Source organism: Perna viridis, chromosome 1, assembly GCF_037379345.1.
Source record: "Perna viridis isolate PV_CMFRI_1.1 ecotype Kerala chromosome 1, ASM3737934v1, whole genome shotgun sequence".
In the NCBI taxonomy this organism is placed as follows: domain Eukaryota; kingdom Metazoa; phylum Mollusca; class Bivalvia; order Mytilida; family Mytilidae; genus Perna; species Perna viridis.
The window spans coordinates 42,405,927-42,429,879 of NC_142445.1; the positions used below are offsets into that span (position 1 = coordinate 42,405,927).

At 31.7% G+C, this 23,953-nt stretch overlaps 1 protein-coding gene across 1 annotated transcript; it reads right to left on the minus strand.

Annotated features, from left to right (window-relative positions):
• Nucleotides 1–3,568: 3,568 nt before the first annotated feature.
• LOC148628841 (uncharacterized) lies at nucleotides 3,569–23,732 on the minus strand. The gene is made up of 14 exons (XM_088595470.1): nucleotides 23,269–23,732; nucleotides 15,354–15,495; nucleotides 14,365–14,432; nucleotides 13,587–13,667; nucleotides 12,192–12,371; nucleotides 10,962–11,068; nucleotides 10,467–10,575; nucleotides 9,370–9,643; nucleotides 8,906–8,970; nucleotides 8,615–8,689; nucleotides 8,068–8,226; nucleotides 7,615–7,712; nucleotides 6,427–6,538; nucleotides 3,569–5,373 (listed from the first exon to the last, which is right to left on the minus strand). Exons 1-14 carry the CDS (start codon nucleotides 23,330–23,332, stop codon nucleotides 5,180–5,182), a joined length of 1,728 nt encoding a protein of 575 aa, XP_088451596.1. The 5' UTR covers nucleotides 23,333–23,732; the 3' UTR covers nucleotides 3,569–5,179.
• Nucleotides 23,733–23,953: the final 221 nt, after the last annotated feature.

The following is a 23,953-nucleotide window of genomic DNA, read 5'->3' on the forward strand; positions in this document are numbered from 1 at the left end:
TACCTACCCCCTACACTATTGTATTACCAAAATATAAAATAAATATTTGTATTTGCAGACAACGCTATCGGCTGCAAAGACTCCTCATAGAATTTAAAGCATGGTCAGATACACACCGAAAGTCTACAAGTATGAGAAGGATGATGATCTGGTCTACATTTCATATAAAATGTCAAAAAAAAATATTTGCCTCAAATATTTGAGTTTTTCTTCAAATTTTCAATTTTAAGTGATTTGATTGGTCCAAATTTCAGTTCAGGAAGGATTTGCGGTAGATCACAATTTGATATTCTGGACCCTATGATCACAACTGACCGTTCCTAAAACTGATAATATTTTGGATATAGAAAATGGATATATCAGACCAATTTACTGTGAACAAAAGTGTCTTAAATGGAACACTGCCAGGGGTGATGTCTGTATTCGGTGTCCTTGGTGGTCATTTCAGGAAGGAAATGAGCAAGATACGAAATGACTTTGTTCGGATTGACTTTGTAAGATAAAGACTAATTTTTTATACAAAATAGGAAAAAGACCTCAGGCTACTTTAAATATGGTTATTTGTTTACCAATAAGATAAATCATTACATCATAAAGGTAACAAAACCACTGAAAAGTTTCAAAAAGGGAGTTATATTCAACAAATTTCTAGACAAACCTTTATGCAAAATTACAATAAATATGTAAGAAAAGGATGCAGAATATATAACCCACTGATTCAATTTACCAAATATTTTGTTGGCTCTGTTGATTTAAGACTGTAAATTATACACAACGATCATGAAATAAAATAATATATTTAGTTCGCTTAAAACTGCCAATTTTGAGCATCTGGTGGCACACATTTTAATTAAGAAAAACTCTATTAACTTAATTGCCCTCACCATGTTGTTAATGTAACATTTTTAATAGTAAAAGAATAAGGCATAACGGGCTAATGAGTTCATTAGCAACACCAGCCCTGAAGCATGAATCCGCCAGACCCTTATATTGTATTTTTCATCTGAACATTTGTTTCATTTTTTCATCAATTCATGCAATTTATTTAGCCAGTTCAATGTGAAATACTGCCCAAGACATATACGAGTCTTCTCAATGTATAAAAATTGAGAGAGATATACTAATATTTGATATTACGGATATATCGACCCTCTTAAACAGTGAATGAGCGAATTGCACAATAGTACAGCGGAAAAATTCACTCCAATATGAATAATATGTTAACGTGGATTCATACTGAAATGCATAAAAATAGAATGTCCGTGTTGAATTACTTCTGCTTTTTTAGCATAACAACAACATTTGTGTCCAGTTGCCTTTAATTATTGAATTTCCCCATTAACATAAAACCCATTTCCTCTTAAAAAAAAGTCACAAATTGATCATTTCCTTTCTTTCGCGGTCACAGCTGGCAAAAAGCCAAACAAGTTCGGATAAAGATGGACCGCAATTATTTTTGTTAGTCTTCTTGTCATTAAGTTATAATGAAGCCTATACCCAGCTCGACGTGATAGAAAAATGTCTTTTTGTAATTAGAATTACTGGAGTTTTACAGAGGTTCATTAACAGTGATTATTAGAATATGTTGATCATTTAAAGCTTGTTGCTTGACTCTTTATTAAATCTCTAGTGGAAAAGTAGACTTGTGCGATACGTTAATTTTATTGAAGAAAAGCAAATCGAAATGTTCATGGACAGAAATTTATTTTAGCTTTATGTTTCAAGGCCAGTTTTTTTTTAAAGTTTTTACATAAAGGTTATTTGTTAAATGTAATGTTTAGGTGTGGCACCCTCTGTTTTACATTTGTATCAAGGAATTTTATTTTAGGCGTGGCTGTCTTCTGTTTTAGATTTGCATCTAGGAGTGTAATTATGAATGAATAGAATCAAGATTTTAGCGAATAACAAAAGAATATAATCCAAGGATAAAGACAGGAAATCAGAAACACACAAAAAGAACATGATAAAACCAAAATAACATGTACAAAGACACAAAAATAATTGAGCAACCGGATTCTTCAATTGACTCTAGTGGTGTGTTTTAACTTCACTCCTGGGTTTTGTCGGAGTTCATATAACAAGAGCTTTCATTATTTTCTTCTTTTTTTTTTCGCACACTGCCTTGTTTTTCCTTGTCTTCAATCTTCAAATGAATTTGTGTATTATTCTGGGGTTTACATTTCATTTGTAAATCGTTTCTTTTTCTTTATTTCACATTTGGCCATGTACGTGAATTTTGATGTCTGAGTTTTCTTTTTATTATGATGCTTCGATAAATTTGCCGTTATTGAAGCAGATGATGGTTTTCAGCAGGAAGAACTACATTCGGTCAGTTGCGCAGTAGTAACCCATTATTAGAACAGATGTTTGTCAGACAAGACAAATGATGGTTATGATACATAAATATATACGAAGTAAAAAAACGTTATCAAATTTCATTCAAATACCGTCTGCATGAGCAATAAAAAGGCATTGACCGTGTATGTACAAATAATAGAGTGTCACTGACTGAAAATAACTCTTTGTCGTAATTTCAAGTTTTGAAGTAGCCAGTGTGAAGTCGAATCAAAAGTCGATGTTTTTAATATTTATACACCTAACTGCAAAGTAAAAGAATATAGTAGTAGGGGTGTCCACATCTCATTTCGACTGTAATCAGTCGATTTTGTTATTGATGAATATGATGACACGGAATTACCAATCTCTTACCCATTACTCCTCCTACAGTACCGAAAGAATTGTACGGAAACTGTATTATATACTCCCATTGTGCTTCTCCAATTTCAGATTACGAGCAAAATCAATTTGGAGATTTCATATAGCAAAATAAGGACTTTTTTCATCTAAGAAATGGGGGCACAGGCTACCCATATCTTATCCATTACTCCTCCTTAACCACTGTATGGAAATGAACGAAACTTTCATATTTATTTATTACATATACTCATTTTGCAACTCTTATCTTAGAATTTGATCCAAATACAGTTGAAGATTACACGTAGCAAAATATGATCATTTTGTAATTATCTTGTATCCATTACTACCCTTACACCACTAATTGGAATTTAATCATCTTTGTTACATATTCCAATTGCATACCTCCTATCTAAGGTTTTGATTAAATGAAATTTGTAGGTCAAAAGTTCAAATGTGGGAGTGGGAAGGGAGGTACCAGTTTTTTGTATCATCTCAACTTTTCGTTGCAGTATATTATCAATAACAATGCACTAGAGGGAACATAGAAGAGTAAAAATGGCTTATTTTACAAACTAAAATAATCCAATTTCTCCATCTGATTTGTACAAATTTACGTCTGTAAAAACTGTACAAAATTTGAATGATTTTGGTTCAATGTTTTTTTTTTGTGATACAAATTAAGTAAATAATGTACCCCTAAGCATGAAAGACGGACGGGCAGACGGGTGGGGGTTTTTAGCAGCTAGATCTGCTGTCATCGTTAGTCAGACAGTTTATCATAAAAGACAGTTGTAGTGGTAGACTTGGGTCAACGACCAATAGGTTGTTTTAAAACTAAATAGTGAATCCAGGGATATGTTACAAATCTTCAAACATTATATAGATTTATTTATTTATTAATTATCGGCTTTATTTAAAAAAAATGTTCAACAAAAAACAGGATATTTAACTTTGATATAAAACTAAGTACAATATCATACACATATCAATTACCCTTTACAAGCTTCTTCATATATAAAATAATGGCAAAAACATTCGTCAGTATAAAAATCATAAACACAAAACAAATGGCAAGTCATCGATATGGCCGTCTCAACAGTTCCTGTATATTAGTATCTATGTAGCTTTTGCAGGCATAAGGACTTTTCGTAACAAGTCTTTTATTTTATGTTGTATTTTAATCAAGGAAATTTTTATCCTCATGCGCCGGATATTTAAGCATAAAGCGTTAACAATCTTGGCATACATTATACACTGTAACTATTAAGGGTAGGTCCTGCACTGTACTAATTACATAACTGGTAACAAACATATTTTACGTTTTACATTCATTCACATTTTTTTCTCACCTTATTTATAAAAAAAATGCAGGATAAAACTACACAAAACATTTCAAATATTGATAGAAAAATTGGAATGACAGATATCATACAAATCATTGTTGCTAACAAAGTTGTTTGTATGGTTAAATATTGTGATCGGAATATTATTTACATGTGTCATGTCATGTGATAAAACTAAATGCGCAAAAGAATTAGCGAAATACCTATCCATTCTGGTTTATTACATGTTTATCTAATTGTCAAAGGTAAAGATTTCCATAAACAATAACAGCCTTCGACGCCTAAATGCAAATCTAAAATGAAAATATAAATACAATAATCATAAACATTAGACTAAAAGAATTACTGCCAGCCATTCAAGTATAAAATCAAGACCTTCGCCTTCTGAGAATGAACATATACCTTAAATGAATGAAGGAATGAACAAATGAATGAATAAGACAGTGACTCAGTTAGTTCTGGAGATATGCATGTATCCACTGTTTTTGAGTATTTTAAATGTTAGATGCGCCCTGTCCATACTATATTGCACAAAACCGTGTCCATCACACGTCAACAAATACTTATATCTATGAAGCACAACTACTGGTTTATATTATAGATTAATAATAACTGTGCTATCAAAGAGACGCACAATAACACAAACAGAAAGTATGGGTATGTAAAATGTGGATGACATCTAGACTAATCTATAAATTTGCAGAAACGTATTTCATACCATACAAAAAGACTTAAGAACTTTACAACAAGGTAATGACAAATGATTACAAAAGATACGAATGTAACGAAAATATGAGCATTAAAGACGAACAGATAGGACTAGTATTTCGGTGTCAATGAGTGTAGCAAACCAAACATCTTGAAACTTTCGTCTTTCGTTGTGGATAAAAACAAAGATGTAACGGCAAAACAATATAATGTACAAGTAGCACCACAAAAAATAAGGGACTATGGGAGTAAATGTAAATATCACAGGACCTTAAAAACAGGTCAAACATACCTCACGATGTGTACCCTGATTTGTCATAATAAGATTCTACATTTGTTCCATGGCAACTAGAACTCTAGAATTATCAAACTCTAGATCTACTGTTACTCTGTACAAAAGCACTTGAGCACTTAATGAAACATAACCTTTATCAACTATGGTACTGTAACAACATACACACAAAAGTCAAGAAGAAAAGCACACGATTAAATGTGTTTTTAGCACTGATGTTGGATCCAGCGTCAATGATGCCACTAGCACCTGAATTATGGTTAGTGCTTCCACCTGATGCATTGTTACTTGAGTCAGAATTACGTCCAGGAGGCAAAAACCTACTGCAGTCATCTATAAAAAATGCAATTGAAGTTTTAGTGGACTCCGGAGTAAATTCCGTCGAACATTTTCATTATCAGCATAAGTTATATCCAAAGCCTTTAGGAAATTTGGGAATACGAGCGTTTACAACATTAGAGCGTGGCAGGCGCATGAACGGATTTCTAAGTTGTGGTTTGATCAACGAAAAAAACTCACACACACAAATTTGAAAACTGTTTAGAATCAGAGCAGCATTAATATAATATGGATATTTCTTACAGTATACACTTTAAAAATAATTGCAGTTTAGAAACGTATATCCCATAAACGGAAGGAGAATTTTGTTCAAGTTTCATACGCAACTAAAAGTTTTGTTCATTAACTAAAACATCGTTAATTTTAAGGCATGTATAGAGCACTACATTGGTGGCTCCAGTATATACTAGAATTCAGGTAGGTTTTAATCATCGTCATCATAACAGTCATTTCAAACACTGTTTCACCAGTACAGAATCTTTTTGAGAGGAATCTAAGCATTTAACGAGAAATCGTATTTCGGTATCGATGAACGAAATAAAAGTCTAATACAAGGCAACACAATCTTATAGAGAAATAAATAAATAACCATTCGTTTTACAAGAAACTTGTTTAAGTTTGCCATAATGCTTGTTTTAATTGATAGATACTAGTATATTAAAAAAAAAATCCATAAACCACATTTTTAGGGAAATCCAATAATTTACCAACAAATCATATATTCCAAGCATCGGATATAAGTTTAACTAACACAGAACAAAAAAATCTTTAGGACAGGGAAGTAATTTTAAACCATTCGATGATTTTCTGAATAAGACTTAGTACAACATGAAAAATGGTGATTTCCCATGTTCGTGATTTTTTTTATTGATTTCAAAATATGTTCATCTGTTTCACATGAAAATAAAGAACTTAAAAAATCATTATTATAGATTTTTTTTAGAAAAAAAACCAAGTTGTTCAATACAATAACTACCAATTTTCATCATAAGATCGTTATTCTAACTATTTACTCTTAAAACAATTATCTTGATAATTAACAAGTACCTGCAGGCTTGAACAAAGCAAAATTAATTTTTCTGCTGGTAATGACAGACATTCTGTCATTGCAATATTCATCCTCGTGGACATCAATTCCTTCAGAATTTTCTTTGTAAACCTACAGAAAAATAAATTGAATATAATGACTTTTTAGTCTTGACCCAGATTAAAAAAAAAGAAATAATTCTGATATGATGATGCACACGTTGTCGTGTTAGGTTCATGAGTTTTAAATCGGACAGAAACCAATTGTATGACTCATCTATATGAAGCCATAGGCCATATTTGAAACCAGTTCGTCCTTTGGCAACCATAGAGAATAGGTAATAACAAAATAATGTCTTTCCAATATTGGGAAGACCTTAATTATCTAACTAATAAATTCTAGGCAGTAATCAAATGGAATATAGTCAAAAGAAAAGACTGAATAGCAAATAACGATATCTACACGAAGCAACACACTAAATAAATACATTCAATTGGAGCTGAGATATACGCGACGAAGGAAACTACAGTTTATTCAAAGTGCTATGTTTGTTAAATTGTTGTTTTTTAATACTTTTCTGCTTTGTACTTTTTTAATATTCTTTTTAACATTCTTCTTTCAAAGAAGTAATTTGTAAGAGGTAATGGTCTTTTTTAACTGTAATTTTTTTTCAAAGAAGTACACATAACCATTGGTATCATATCATTTTTATCTACATAGCATTTTTTAAGAAGTTTGTAATAGGCAAAATTAATCAAACATTAAAGGTGACACGAAAAAATTGCAACTGTCTTCATCTATTAAGTACCATTCTGTGCAAGAATTAGGCAATTGGTGACACATCATAATACTCAATTCGCCTTAAATATATTCAAAACATAAAAAAACAACTGAAAAGCAATTTAAATTTATCCTGAAGCACCTGAGACATAGACATTATTTTGAAAGCTTTTACAGGGAAAAAGTGCATTTCAACTAAATTTGATTTGTAGATATCTTAAAAAGGCAAACTTTACTAACACTTTTATGGTTATTTCTGGAGTTTATAAGGTATAAATACTTGGATGATGCAATACAATCTCAGCAGTTTTTTAATGTGTCACGCATTATACTCTTTTTGAATGATTCTTAGACAGAGAAGTAGTTAAGTTGTTTTAATCGTTTATATCAACTAATCACTGTTTTGGTATAAGTAAATAAACACTTACGAGACATTTTGCCGGGTTTCTGTTATTTCCTGGATGGTGTGTAACAACATACTTCGTACTTCCTTCTGTCCAACTTACTAAACATTGATATATATCGACTGAAAGAAATAAAATAAGGACAAACATGTGTAGAGCAGCATACCCCTTCTTTCGAGCGAGTGTATAAAATAACTTTTAAAGAAAAGTAAATATTATGAATGAATTTGAAATGACCTAGTAAGTAAATAGAAGAATAAACGTAAGCTCCGGCAAGTAAGGCTCAGAGGAATATAGTCTGCTTTAGATATCTACTTATTAATATGTTGTATACTATTGTTGAACCTACCAGATCACTTGCTTTATTTAGTATGAACCTACCATATCACCCGCTTTGTTAAGCATGAACCAATCAGATCACCTGCTTTATTTAGCATGAACCTACCAGATCACCTGCTTTGATTAATAGAAACCTACCAGATCTCCTGCTTGTTCTTGGACAATAATTTTGTATCTCTATTTCATCTCGGACTCTACAGCCGATTATAAACTGGCCATGGCAATCAGAGGATTTATCAGCATATTTATATGATCCTGATAGTGGACACGACGTAAACTTCACATGATTGTGTTTTTCTGGAAGTAACGAACAAAAATTCCATCAGAAACAAAACCAAAGATTAGTCAAATACATACTTCATTTGGTATGATATGGGATGGCTCACCAACTATTATATTTTATTGCATCACAAAATGTGTATGCTATCAATTTGACACTGAAACTCGAGACAGATGTATATGTTGCTATAATGTTATGCTACATGGAATCGGATATGGTATATTTTTTATCTTGTAACAATGTACACAACATCGTTTTGTTAAAATCATCTAAGAAATGTTGAACCGACTGCTTACGTCATTTAACGATGTAGGACTAAGTTAATGAGTACAAAACTGACATTGCTATACACCATTGCAATTCTAATATACTAAAAGGCACTAATTAACCCTGTGATAAACTTACGTATAATTATAAACTTCAATCCAGTTGTGAAATGATCACTTCTACAGGCATCGTAATCTTCATCAACCGCCTCACCTGGTAAAACAATTATACAATCATTTATTTAAAGAACATTTGACTAATTATCTTTTGCAGAAGAAAAATGCTTTTGAAATATTTACAAAATGTTTTTCCTTTGAAATGTTCAGTAGCACTAGGAAGCAATTGTATAATTAACAATGACAAATACATATATCTTTACTCTTTCGAAGAAATGAAAAAAATATTTAAAGTTTTGATCTCAATACTAACCTATTTTTAATTCGACGACTTTGCTATGACGTTTTGTCATCCTAACACATCTATACTTTGATATACTGTGATGTAAAATACAAAAACACAATGAGCAAAGTAAGTGAAGAGACACAATACCTGTTTTTCCTATATAGTTTACAATAATTTCATATGTTAACTTCACAACGGGATAGGACACAAGTTTTACCAACTTATGACGGCTTCTCCAAAACGTATAGGTGACATGACTCGGATAAGTAAGTAATATTAGGAATCAAATTCGAGCCTATATTTGCCTTTTTTACATAAACAAGTCAAGTTGTACAATTTCCCCATAAATATTTAAATCTTGTATCATTTTATATTTTAATGTAAAAAAAAATATTTAAATGATTTTCATTACATAGCAAGAAGACGTAAGTTTTAACAGGTAAACTATTTCGGAATTATTAACAAGATAAATTTACAATGGAAATTTATACCATTGGTCGTCAGTAGCATGGACAATAAACTGATGTACTTTATCACTGAGCATGTCAGTATCTCTGTTCATACACCTTAACATCAACCATGTCTCTGATCGTTCCTGATCTCCGTCGTATATTGTATTGCCTTTAATATGAATATCTTTGATACGAAACATTTGTGACTCCACCTCAAATTCGTATTGACCAGAAAGGTCTCGCCATCGCTTATGGTGGATTAAAAATTTTGAAAATGAACACCTTGGTAATGGCCATCTGTAATCATCAGGATCTGAAAAAAAAACGAATAAAAAAAACATTTTTGGTTTTGTTATTTGGTCATAGGAATAAAAAAAACTTCGCAGGCCGCAACTTTGTACAACTACAGATGGCGAACCCTGAATAATTTGGACAAGTATGGAAACATTTACATTTCATACAGCAATGAATTGTAATTAAAATTAATGGTTGACACAGCAATTGATTTTGCCCAGAATGAAAGTGATCAAAGAACTTTTATTTTTTTAGACCTATGAAATACACAATTGAAATAAAAACGAATGCTTACTTCGGAACCTATGTTATACGGAAAAATATTTGCTGTTGCACAATGGTATTGGACAGTCTTTATCGTGCGGATACACTTACTGTTATTTTTAGGGGGACTATTTTATAATAATATAATGATATTGAAAGTTGTTGTGAATGGTTTATTAAAATTCTCTAAAAACTTGATCAAGCATATTTCTTTTGTATTGGAGGCATTAAGTTTCTAAAATAGCAAATTGCACAACACTTTACGAATGAAACTCGAATTATACCCCATTTGGGTGGTCTTACCATTTACTATGATATAATGACGAAATTGCGATTATGGTTACCTTCTATGGAAACAATTTCATTCACTTTTCTTTTATTAAACCGAAATTCTAAATAGTTAAAAAATGTAGCTATTGAGGTTAAGACATTCTGACATGCAAGTTGATACCATCTTGATCAATGTGATTCAGGTTATAATAATAATCTTCTGGCTGTTGATTGGCACCTGACAGGTAAACTCTATCTTAAATTGCTTAAGAAAGACAGGTAACAAATATGTAACCCTATCATTTTACCTTTGTCCAATTTCATTGTAGAAACCCCAACTGTTGGACTCTGGAGTCCTTGACACGTGGCATCAGCAGATATCGACATATCTCCTGACATACTGAAGAAATTATGCATCTGAAATAGCATACATTGAGTTGAAATCAAATTTAATATATCATGCATCGAATTGTAATACAAATTTTTCTACGTTTGTTAGTAACTTTTTTCACTTTTATCAGTACGTTTTTTTCCTGTCGTCATTTATAAATGCATTCTTTAAAAAAAAAGTCATACGTTCTTTTCAATTTGTTCTCTTGGAACTATTGATTTTACTGGCGACTACAATTATAAGAGCTACCTACACGTTTTAGTCAAAATATCATATCATACAATAAAAAAGAATTATAAAGATTGATATTTTTGACATTTCCGCTTATAGCGAGTAATTTTCATGGAAACTCAATGCAACACTTGAGACCATATTTACGTAAATAGTAGATATTAATAATTATAATACGTACAAAACATCTGTACTGTTGTTCTCGGCTAGTCAACTGAGGACTAGAAAACTTTCCGTACAAGAATTTTTCACCATTTTCCCATGTTGCTAGGCACTGAAAATCTAATTCTGAAAATTAAATTTAAACATTAAAATATTTGAAGTAGATATTAACGTGAGGTTTTAGATGGATATTAAAATATAATAAAGTGTTACTTTTGATACCACAACGAATATTGTTAGGATAAATGTCTCTCCATTGACAATACTTTAAATGTAGGATAACATTTGTCATATTTCTCCATCATATCAGTTAACATCTTCAATATGCACAAAAACAATGTGCAAAGTTTATATAACATCGAGTTTTTTTTTACTATTTGAGTTACAGATTACACAAGTATATAACACCTGAGCGTGACGGACGGACTTAGGCAAGCAGCTTCCACACCAGCTTCCGCCGATAACGACGCAGGTAAAAACTGTCATTTTAACAGATAACAGTTTGCTAATATTACTGAAAACTGAAATAGTCATTCATTTAAATGAACTCTCATTTTCATTTGATAAATACTTTCTATATTCTTTATTAAAGAAAAGAAACACATGTTTACATCCCAAATAATTTTATATTCTGCTTGGTCATACTGATGAAGTTTGTTTCATGAAGTGGGTCAGACAAAAAGTTTGTTTCTGTTTATTTAGTGTATTTACATACAATCAAGTTAAGTTTTGATAAGCATACAGTATTTTGGTTATTGTTAACACATGGTTTATCTGCGTGTATCAAATAAGCCTTTCCTTCAGTAAGCTGTGTCGGCACATATCATTTAATGGGGTATCGGGCAAAGGGGAATATGGTATTGAGGCATGGGGGTGGAGCAATGGCGTACATGAGCATGGTGCAATGGAGAAAGGAAAATAGGGCAAGGGTTTGGGAATTGAAGTTAATATGGCATACATTGATGATAAACAAATTCCTGCCAAAATTATAAATGTAAATAAATAAACTAGTGTTATAAGACGCCAACGACCACGACGACGACACGGTGATACGAACGAATTTTTAGCGCTCGTTTAAAAATTACATTGAATAAATATTTAATGAAAAAAATATTGTATTACATGAAAAAATTGTGTTTATTACGCATGGGACGATAATGAATATGAATCAGGAATGAGACATAGGGAATGGTTCATGGCGAATGGAGATATGGGAATGTTACCCCATAGAAGAGCTTTAAGTTTATACCTTTGTAACTTGTCTCAGGCATGCCAGGACATTTCTGATATATAAATTTAAACTTGGAATCATCAGCACAAGCCCTGATCTCTGACAATGGATAGGAACACTGTCTGTTGTGTGTAGTACTATTGGAATATTTGAAGGAATAATATCCTTGGAATGGACATGAAACAGGAACACTAGAAACTTAAAAACAAAAATGAATTACACTTTTTTGAAAATGTAAGAAGGTCACACAGCAAAAGCTATGATTGATTTATATCCAATATCAAAGACTGTCAAAACATCGGTAGAAATTTAAAACGTCGTTTGTCAAAACCTTGAGGGTTTATTTCAACAGGTTCTATTTCATTGAAATCAAAGATTCTACTTTATTCTTACGTAATTTATGGACAATATCAAAGAAAGTAAGAAGTGATATGAACAACATCCATTTTTCTATTTCCATGCATCTGTTTTTTTTAAGAAGAGAAATATTGCTGTGAGAAAACGCCTTTATAATAGGTTATTATTCCATCTTAGTGTTCAGCGCTTTGTTTGACTCATTTTGTCAAAATTTTACAATTTATAACAGAAGCAGGAATGAAATTCATAAATAATTTAGAATTGATAGAATTAAGACAACCAGTTTAAACTTGGCTTTTGTTCTCGATGAAACTGTAAAACAAATGAATAAAAACTTTCTTCTTAAAATTACTTCTTAACATTTCTTTTTAATATTAATACATCAACGTTACATTTGTGTTTCTAGTTGTTATTTCAACTTCCTTGTTATACTCTCTTAAAGACAAGCACGACACTGAAAGTTTTAAGTATATGTATATACCGGAATTTCTACTACTTATATGAATGGTATTTTTTTATACCCCGGACTTGACTTTTTATGAGCAACTCGGCGGGTATTTCTAGAAATTATATGTATTATTTAAGTTACTTTAAGTTCTTTGTTGTGTTTGTCTGTTTTCCATGTCTGGTGTTTGTCTCTGGATTATATTCTTTTGATTTCCTCTAAAATCTTGGTTCCCTTGTTTACTCTTTAACAACCACTGGGTTATTGCGATTGCTTGTGAACAAAAAGTCACTAAGAGTATTCACAATATCTGCCCCTATTGATATCATGCATTATTTACTGAAATATTTAGTATTATAAACCTGAAACGAACATAAACACTAATGCTTCTTTCCTGTATTGTACTGGGTAGAACTTCTCTATGCTGAGTTTGGCTTCCTATTTCGATATTTTTTGTTTTGGTGACTTTTTGTTTACAATTCTTTGTAAGATTTGCATCTTCTTATCTATTTGGTTTTAATGTTGATAGGTTACTCCTTAAAACACGTGTACAGCATATCGGAATTAGCAATACTATTATGAGTGATATTTGTGTATTTATTCAAACTAACCTCTCACAACAGTGTGTAACTGCGCTTCGCCGTCAATTCTGTTGCATGCTGTATTTATATCATTCTCTGCTAAACAATAGCCTAGAAACAACAAATTACATGTATATAACTTATATTAGGTATATTATATATGTGTACTTGAGTTTGCACTGTAAAATTGACAATCCAACGTTGCAAGTTGTCAATGAAAGCATTGCCAAGCATAACTATTATTTTTTACAAATGTCCTTTTTCGACCAGATGTTGACAAGTGCATTGCAAATCGTCGATTCTTATATGAAACAAGAAAACAAATAGTTATCCATGTATATTTCTATAAAAGTACATTACAATAATCTATAAATACTCATGTTTATTGATACACTTAAGTTACAAGTTCTTTTTAAATATTCCAAACCTACCTCATCAGTAGTTATACCTTCATTTGATTGGAAGTTAGATCCATGGTGACCATGGTAATAAGAATATCCGAAAATTTATTAACGAAACAATCCGAGAAACACGAGCAATAAAGTTTAAAGGAACATATATTTGGGAAGACATATAGAAAACAACACGTAAAAAACAAGTTCTACCAATAACCAGGAACTGGGATCTTTTCAGAAGATCTCACTAAACAATTTTGAAATATTTCAAAGGACGGTCCATATTTTACATGGATATATGGCCACCGTTTGATGGATTGAATACATTAATATCTAAAGAATCACAAAATTGAGGTTGGGTAGAATGTACACAGCAAAGAATAATTTTAAAGAAAGTGAATTATCATACTTACTTTCCTTGTACTGTAGTATATTTGTATGCCACATCGTGAAGACAACACATACATAACAATGTCGAACTCTGCAAAAAATAAGGGACAGAAAATGACAAAGTTTGACATGCTTAAAATGTAGGAAAACATTATCTTTCTCCAGAAAAAGAGGTGCACGTCTTCAATCTGCATGCCATCATTGTACAAAAAGAATAGTGTTTGTTCAGTAAGTGTGATAGACAGACGGACGGACAGAGGTCTACTAAACCTAATCTCACCTTTAGTGAGGCATCAAAAACACTTTTTAAAGTAAAGAATATCAAAGTTAATATATCTGTTATATATACATACGCCATGTTTATTTTGTATGTTTACGTCGGATTATTATTTTTTCAAATAAAAAGTTTTAAAATATAACCATGGCAACGTATAAGATTTTACAACTGTCAATGAAAGAGAAGTAAACAAAGGCACTGATCGGTAGAATGTGATGAATTAGTCAAGCTGCAATATTCATTGACACTTCAGAGGGAATATGTTTATGCATCATTTATATGTATCAAAACAGACCATCGTACTGGGCCAATAGGTTACGTTTCCGTGAAATATTTTCCAAAAATATCATGCCAAGTAGATTATATCGAATGGCAACAAATAAATCTGATTTTTTTGTGTTCAGTTACTAGTTCATCAGAAAATTACATTGTAGATCATACCTGGCAAAGAGTTATGACATAATATTTTAATTTGCAGTTCCATGGCTGAGACTATAAATAACCGATTGTCTCTTTTAATATCTCTATGGTATGCATGTAGCATACCTTATATTGAATTTGTAATAATAAAATCCAGTTGTGGCAAAGCATATTGGCTTAAATTAAACATTTATTGTAGACTCCATACAATGAACATGCAATTTTACATAACCATGTTAAAACAACAATAAAAGTGTCCGTTATTTTAATCAACTGTTGACAGTTTTTTACCAGTTGTAGATGTTATATAATTACCTATTATACAGGAGGTATCTGTTATCAAGCTTCTGAGCACATGTTCCTTTCCTTGTTATTTCGTTGTGTGAGATTTCAAGTTCTCCATACCGACTCTGGAACCACCGACCTCTCATACCCTCAGGAAAGACACAAGCTGTTACTGTAAAAAGTAAATAGTAAATATGATAAAACCGTGATTTCCTCCATCATTCTGTAATTTTATGGGAAGAAAAAAAAAGGCGAGTCAAAAGGTCTTCAGAGGGCCCAGACCCTGTTTTTGCAAAATAATTGGCTGATTGTATAGATCATTGGAGCGCACCCCTTACAGGCGAGTCAACCCCTCCCATCACTCATTGGAATTTCCTATTTCGCCACTGCAAAAGCATACGTTTTTTTTAAATTATTTCAATTTTATGGCATTTATAAGATTAAAGAGGCACGTGTTATCGACAGAACATTTCCGAAGCTACTACAGATTACTTGGGCTTGTGTGCCCTGGTATTTTGGTGGCCCTTGAGATGCATTCGATAGTGTTAGTAAAACAGCTCAATAATGAACAGAACTTGGACATTTCGTGTGAAGTAGTGTGTTATTGTAGTAGACTACGCTCTATCTATATATTCTCATATCTTACTTTAAGACAGGTAGATTCCTAGAGTTTAGCATTTGAATGTCAAAATTCGCACAGCTAGTTAATAAATCATATTTTAACGAACCGAGACCCATCAGAGATTCGCCTTCTGCACACTGTAATAGCGGTAATTACGCGATCTAATGACAACTTTATGTTGTAGCATATTTTCTTGTACAGATCAGTCTTCAAAGTAGCTGGCTGAAATTACAGTTGTCAGTGTTGACATAACGCAAATTTTGCCAACATTTTTGACGCCAAATTGTGTCAAAATAATTATCTAACAGGCAAAGAAGATGAATCTTTTTTGCATGAGTCTAAGTGTATGTTACGAAGGTATTTTTACTGGTCTCAGAAACATCTCCCCATAGAGCTATTGGCATAGTTTTCTCAAAAGACTAGCTCTGATTAAAAACAAAATATGAAACAATGGTGTTAAGCAAAACAATTTGAGAAAAAACATATGTTCATAAAGAGTATTGAAACATCATTTTTAAAACGGTCATTTCACTTAGTTTTAGGGTTACACTCAAATACGCTCGGACTTCTATTGTCGAGGAAATTTGAGTGCACTAAAGAAACATTTTTTTTCCAAGTGTTATCATCCCATTATATCAAATCTTAGCAATCATAAATGCAATTTAACGTTCATATTAAATGTTATACCCCTTTCATCTAGCTTTTAAATAGCGTCTATTTGATTGTTAGTATAATGAAATTGCTAAACGCTACAACACTTTATGATGAAATAATTTGCCAATTTTATCATTTTTCTTCATCTGATAGGCTTGATATAAATATATGATTAGATTTTTTACCAAACGAAAGTTTCGTAGCCTTAAGTTAGTTTATATTGTCAACAGATGATTTAAAATCTTTCAGCATTTGAAAATTAGCTGTTTCCTTTCTTATATCAGTGTTTCTAGCTTATATTTCCGATAATTTGAGATTTTTCGCAATTATAAATTGACGAAAAAACTCGTTTACCATTGGGTTTTCTACGACCATTGAATTACAGCCTGCTAAAAATTGGATCCTAATAAAAAAAACATAATTGCTATGATTTACCCAATATTGCTAACTAATAAACTGTGAGCACATAGATGCACTAACTAGGTCTTTTATACAGTGATCAGACTTTATTTGAATTTGTATTTAATACTTGAAGCGTTTAGGACTTAGGGACATTTTTCTAGTTTTTAAACAATAACATTAGTAAATCGTTATAAAACTGTACCGCAAGGATATATATCTATATTCCTATAAAAGCAGTTTATTTCGATATAATATTTACATGATTGGTATGTGGAATTCAGAAATATTCAAGGGAACAACAGAGTACAATAAAAAGTGAAAGAAATAAACAAAACCTACAAGGAAATTAAAGATAGTTTACTTTTATCAACTAATCATGGAACCTCACTCGTAGTCAAATTTTGTGTCATAGGTTTAATTTTGTTCGGTGCATCATTGACATCTCCACACTTTGCTCATGTAATTTATGATGTAAACAAAGTTAAACATTCGGAAGTCAATAACCAGCATAGCATTGAAAATGAACTGCAACGGGAATGTTTTATTTTATTGGTCTCGTTAGTAATAAGTCAATTTCCTGGGTGCTAAATGTATCTTTATGGCTAGTGGATCGATGTAAACAACTGTAACATATGCACACAGCAACTGTTACATATGTACAATTTAAAAGGATTACGCTGTCAAACACCCATTTTTTTGCACTATATCTGTTCATTTTCTCCCTGTTTCTAAATTCTGTTTATCTGATTTTGCAAGTTCGAAAGCTTGTGTTTCATTTATCTACAATTTTTCACTATTTCTATTTCATCAGATAATCTTGGGGATACCAAACATACCATCCGTTGGTACAATTATTTTTTAAAAGTAAAAAAATGACCTGTTAAGTTGAATAAAAATGAATTGCTAAAATACTTCTATTAATCGCTCAGCATGTTAGATAGCAGTCTCATATCTCTCTGAAAACATCTTGTTCGTTGCTAAAAACACGCACACACACATAAAAAATCAAGCGAAAAAGTCAAGGAAACTTTCAGCAGGCTAGATAAAAGTACTTGACCTGAGCATCAGTTTACGTCTGTGTCTTGTTTAAATTAACGTTTTGTTAAAAGAAAAACCATGTAAAAATAACGTTGAAAATGAATATGAAAAGATTGTACAGGATACGTATGTTTTGCCTACTAGTAGGATATTAACTTGCACGGCTTGCGATTACTTCCTAAGTTTTTTTTTCTCCAGGACTTTTTTCTCCATGTATATAATTAAATAGCGCACTAAATAACAGTAAGAACAGCTGTTTAAAAAACGAGGAAAGCTGTACGTATACAGTGTATATTGTTAAAAAAAACGAGTAAACTTTTGTCACTCTCTCTAAATTTTTAGTTAGTATATAGGTTTGTTTTATTTCGACAGATTTGGCAGTGTCCCAATCGTACGCGGGTGACAACAACCACAACAACAACAAAATATTCTATGAATCAAAGTGCTTGACTTGTCTTGGATAAAAACGTATTATTAAATCTGGAATGAGCAACTAATTGTGGCAGATTTCGATCATAGTCAAACCTTTAAAGCGGACTGATCACTACATTGTCAATGTGACAATGACATTACAGTGATACAATGACTGGTAATAGTTAAATTGTCCATGTGTAATGTGTAATAGTCTCAGGAGAGAGAAGGTCAATAGCCTTGACACTGACGCAGCTGAGTCATAATTTTTACAGCGAGTACTTTTATAGCAAACTTTAGGAAACAGAGTTGGTCTTTTTTGATTGAATGTCCATTACCTTATGAAATTCCTAAGTTGTTAATTAGACATTTAAATTTTCATTCTTAAATCTGGTCCAGTTAAATACCCAAATTTCCCTTGATGACAACTATGTTACTTGCTGAAGCAAGAAAAAAAACTGTGAAAATGAACACGAAGATTTTGCTGGTGAAAGTATTCTATATGAAACCGAATGAAATATCATACTTTACCAATTAGCCAACTCTGAAGATTTCTACAAGTATTTCATACTTTTAAATCATAACCCTTGTCCTTATCGGACACCACGTAACAAATTTACGGCTGTGTTTACTTTGTAGGCTACGTATTATCTCTTTATAGTGTATCAGTGTCAACAATTTATGATGCACTAAAACACAAGTTCTGTTAAGGATAGTTTGTTTTTTCTGAACTTTGGTAACTTTCACTTTATCTCGTCTTTTCTGATGAAGAACACAAAGATAAATTATACAAGAGAGACGGTAAGTATTGACATAAAGCAAAAAAACATGGAATGGCATAAATAAACTTTTTTTTTTCATCTTCTAATGAGGATAAATCCTTAAAACTCTTGATTACAGATGTTCAAGTTGTGTATGAACATATGGGAATGCTTGTCAACACACTATCGTTTTTTTTATTGTATTGTGGTGATGAAAAGGAGGTACATCTGAATCACAATAAAGCACCATTAAGCGTAGTCTGGAATCACTTAGACATTATTGTGGCTTTTTCTGGCTAGCTAACTCCTCTGGAAATAAAATGATGTTTGATGGGGTAGAAGTTAACTTTTTGTGCCATAGATTGGTACTAAATAATGAGAACTATATATTTCTTAGATTGTAGGATTCGACTTCAACCTACCATGAAAGAAGCGTACCAACAACTAATAAGTGGTAAAAAAAGTGAAAGGCTTTAAACCTCAAATACGAAAAATTTGGAAATTTATAAACATCGTAAGGGAGCTCACTTCCATCAAAAGCAACAATTCACCAAAATTTCACAAAAAATGGTGGCAGAATTTTTGAGTTAATGTGCGAAGTGTGAACAACGTACGGACGGACTTCAATATACCATAGAACGCCCCGTCTTAAAAGACAAGGTATAAAAACGGTATTTTATAAAGATACATTAACGAAAGAAATGGTGAACGATCAATTACTCAAATTGTCTTAATTTGATATAAAAAAAAAGGTCTATCCTTTTGGATACAGAAAGGCTATGGAAATAATGTTCTTGGAATATTGATTGTATTGTCCCTAACTGAAAACAGCAGATTTTCTCAAAGAATATGTAAACAGATCTTGTTGACAACTAAGACAAAAGGAAGATATTCCATACAACTGATCAGCCATCTTTTTAATGTGTATCTTCACATCCGATCAATTATTTTATTTATTTTTAATTTCACCAGTCACCTGCACTATTATTTGTTTTTAACACAGTGTTGAAGAAATGCACATTCATACCCTTAATGAATGCTTCAATACTGATAGCTGTAACTGTGGGATTCATAACCACATAAACAATATCTCGTTTGTCAACACATCCAGGTAGAGCGACGGATCTTTGGATTGTAACCCCTATTCTATTATTAATTTCATAAAAAATTATGACAAAAGTGAGCAAAATAAAGCCTAGTACGAACTCTTTTAAAATCTCTGGATTCGCATCTGAAGTCAGTTTTGAATGTTTCTTCAAACTATGTCAGTCTAGTATTATGAAACATCTCTCACCGCAAAGTTTATTTCACTTGCAGGTTAAACATGCTTCCGATGCTGAGAGAGTGTTAGACTATATTTGACACTGATAACAAAAAGATGTTACATTTTATCTAGATTTGAAAATGTACATGTACCTTTAAAAATTTAGGGTTCGAGAAATAAGTATTCAGGAAAAAAATTAAATTAAAAATAAATAAGTAAAAGAAAACTAAGAAAACTTAGTCTGAATACACATAATTCAATCTAAAAGTGAAAAATAAAAACACAATAGAAATATACACTCATTTGCAAACAATTGATTTTCAAATCGATCAGCTATGGTGGAAGGGATTCGACCTTTTTGAATTACACTGAAGAAAGGATTGAATAAAATAATCAAATGATATCGAGAAACGAAGGAGATAAAACATAAAAAGAAGTGAAACTTGTACTGAAACATTACATCTCACAATCTGTGATATGAAAATTACATTTTTCAATATTTTGACACTTGATATTTTAGATGTATATGCTGCACGTCTATTGTTTATTATCCCCAGCTGTTGGCTTGTAGGTATCAACTCGATAAACAATGCCCCATGTACATCAGTGTTAACAGAAATCAGGATGTTTTTGTTCGGTTGTGTACACATTAATCAAGATTTTATACTGAGTCGTAAATGCTATTTACGCATCACGTTAAGCTTTTGTTTTGACGGACAAAGCTCATTTTTATTTTCATAGCAAAAAAAAAACCCTAATCCTACTTTTATAACTTGGCAGATTTTGCAGATGGGTGAAACATGAAAAATTAGTCATGACTAAGAAAATCCATTTCAGAAACCCAATACAACATGTTAGCTTCAATACACAAGAATTATCGGAAATTCCTTTGATAAAAAATGAATTAAATCGGATTAGAAAGCCAGGTAAAATAAACCTTTATGAGCTTGATGAATGCATGTTCGACTGTAATGGGAAATACCTTTCAATATTTATTTGCTTCAACAAGACTATTGAGTATTGGTGAATGTATCGAAATGACTAGAAATGGAAAACAAAGAGAAAAATAATTAACCTTGTATAAGAATGCTAAAGAATCAATAAGTGACATCGGAGTTAACGAGTTCGTCCAGTAAATCTTATGTTACACAAAGTAATTTGATTTTCTACTCTCGACATTTTCGAAAGGATGAAAATGTCAATTTGTCTTTGATGGTGTGTTTGATCGATGCTTTGAATATTGTATCTTACAACCACCATTAAAATTTTCGTGATTAATTTTAAAAGATTCAATCTAAATCAAGGCAGATTCGTATAAAATCAAGATAAATTGCAATTTTGCATTTTCTTTATGAAAAACACAAACATGACAAATTAAAGCAAAATAGTTGAGATAACATGGTTGATTTGCCCTCGTCATGCTGATTGCTTGCTATTATAAGAAAGGTTTTATAGGATATGTCAAATTAAGAAAATCAAAATAAATAGATAAAGAGAAAAGGGTTCCTTGGTGGTAGATAAATCACCTATACGTGTAGCTCTCTCCTACCCTTTGATAAAGATGCAAGTACTTCTATAAATGTCACATCAATCTGATTTGATGTATTGTATAGAGATATCCTACTGGGATTAGGCCTATTTAGAACAAAATTAAATTGATAAATATTTCCCGATATTTCATATCTCTTTCTAAAATATCAGTGATGAAGGGATGATCTCTAAGCTGCTCACCACGATACGAATTCTGTCGATATTTCAATTAAAATCGCTAAAACGAAAACATTTTGAAACTTCAGATACTATTTCGGAGGCTTTTATGCCGGTTGATAATAATAAAGAATAAAAACGGAAAGAAGGAAACTAAATGGAGTTTTCAATATCAGTTAATTATTCATAATGTTGTGAAAATGCAAATATTATAGTCTTTTTTCTTGAGTCGGTGAACAATGTTACAACACTTAAATTCTAAATGACTAAGTAAGGGATGCCATGATAGGAAATTACATGTAATGACCCGGGGCTTTGATTTGCATGCAGCTTCACTGCTTTTTAAAGAGGTGGTAAATCTCTTCTAATTCTGTCTGTTGTTGTCTATTGATTTACAGCTTCATTTTTCTACGTGATACAATTACTGAAATCGATTAAGTATATGTCTTGGTGAAGAACAAGAATATCGGAATTGATGGTCTTTCAGAAATTGTCTTCATCTTGTCAAAACTTCCAATATCTTGTTTGATAAATTGCTATTAAAATCGGGGGCGCAGATGTGTCGGTTGGATTGTCTCCATCAATATAGTCTTCTCAATACTTTGATGTGTTTTCAATATTTGATGAAGATAAAGAAAGAGGGTTTTCTTTTGTTGAATTTGAGACGAAAAGTTTTGACACTCTAATATAATGCATTTGCAGGTGACGCTCAAGTATTTTTTCGACGAATTTCTAAATAGATATCGTTGATGGAGTTAACAAACACGACACTTTTCCTTTACTTAAGTTGTAATGTTTTACATTAAATTTCATGTCATGTGTAGTTTATAAATAACAAATTTGTATAAACTATTTTGGTCATTTTTGTGACAAGCACTGACGCATGAATACCTAAGATATAAATTCGATGATCTTAAGATACAGATATATATAAGGTAAATAAATATATTCTACCCACATCTAAGTCAAACGATCCTAACTTATTTAAGATTGAATTTTAACATATGTCAAAAAAAAAAAAAAAAAACGAAACTCCTGTCGAAATTATTTATATTGTGTAAACAAACGTATTTTTTTCATACTCACCGGCATTTCTAGTTATAAGAATCAGAGGGTATATACTCCACAATGTAAACAAACTAACTTCCATAGTTTTAATTATTTCATTTTGTCACAAAATTCCTTCTGATAAAAACTTTTACCCCATGATGTATATAAAGTCCACCATTACAATCACTTTAAAAGGTTACATTCCCTCTAGTCACAGTAATATTAAAATAGTTGTGACTAAATCATCTTCCTATCAAGCTGAATATAAAGTACGCTTCGTTGAAATTAAACCGCTCTCAACCTGTACATTAAAACACACACGTGGTTTCAAGTCCTGTCTCTAATCCTCGGGCAATAACTCAGATTAGTAGGTGAAGCAGTATAATTTGTATCAAATAAGGATCGATGCAACGATGGCGTCTAATAAAACGTGAAAATGCAAGGAAAGGGTAATATTTGAACGGATATTCCTTCTTCACAGCTGATAGCTATTAGGTGCACGTAAGTGTTCAATGTGACGGTGTTATAAGCCATGAATCATTCTCAGATCCCTTCATTTATCCAATCGGCGTAGCAGTATGCTAAACACAGAGAATAGTTCAAATTAAAATCATATTTCACCGGTATGTCAGACCTACATCAAATGATTACTTTATGACGGCAATATCATCACTCGCAACAGCATCTTCGATTATTAATATCATTAAGTTGATAGCTAGAT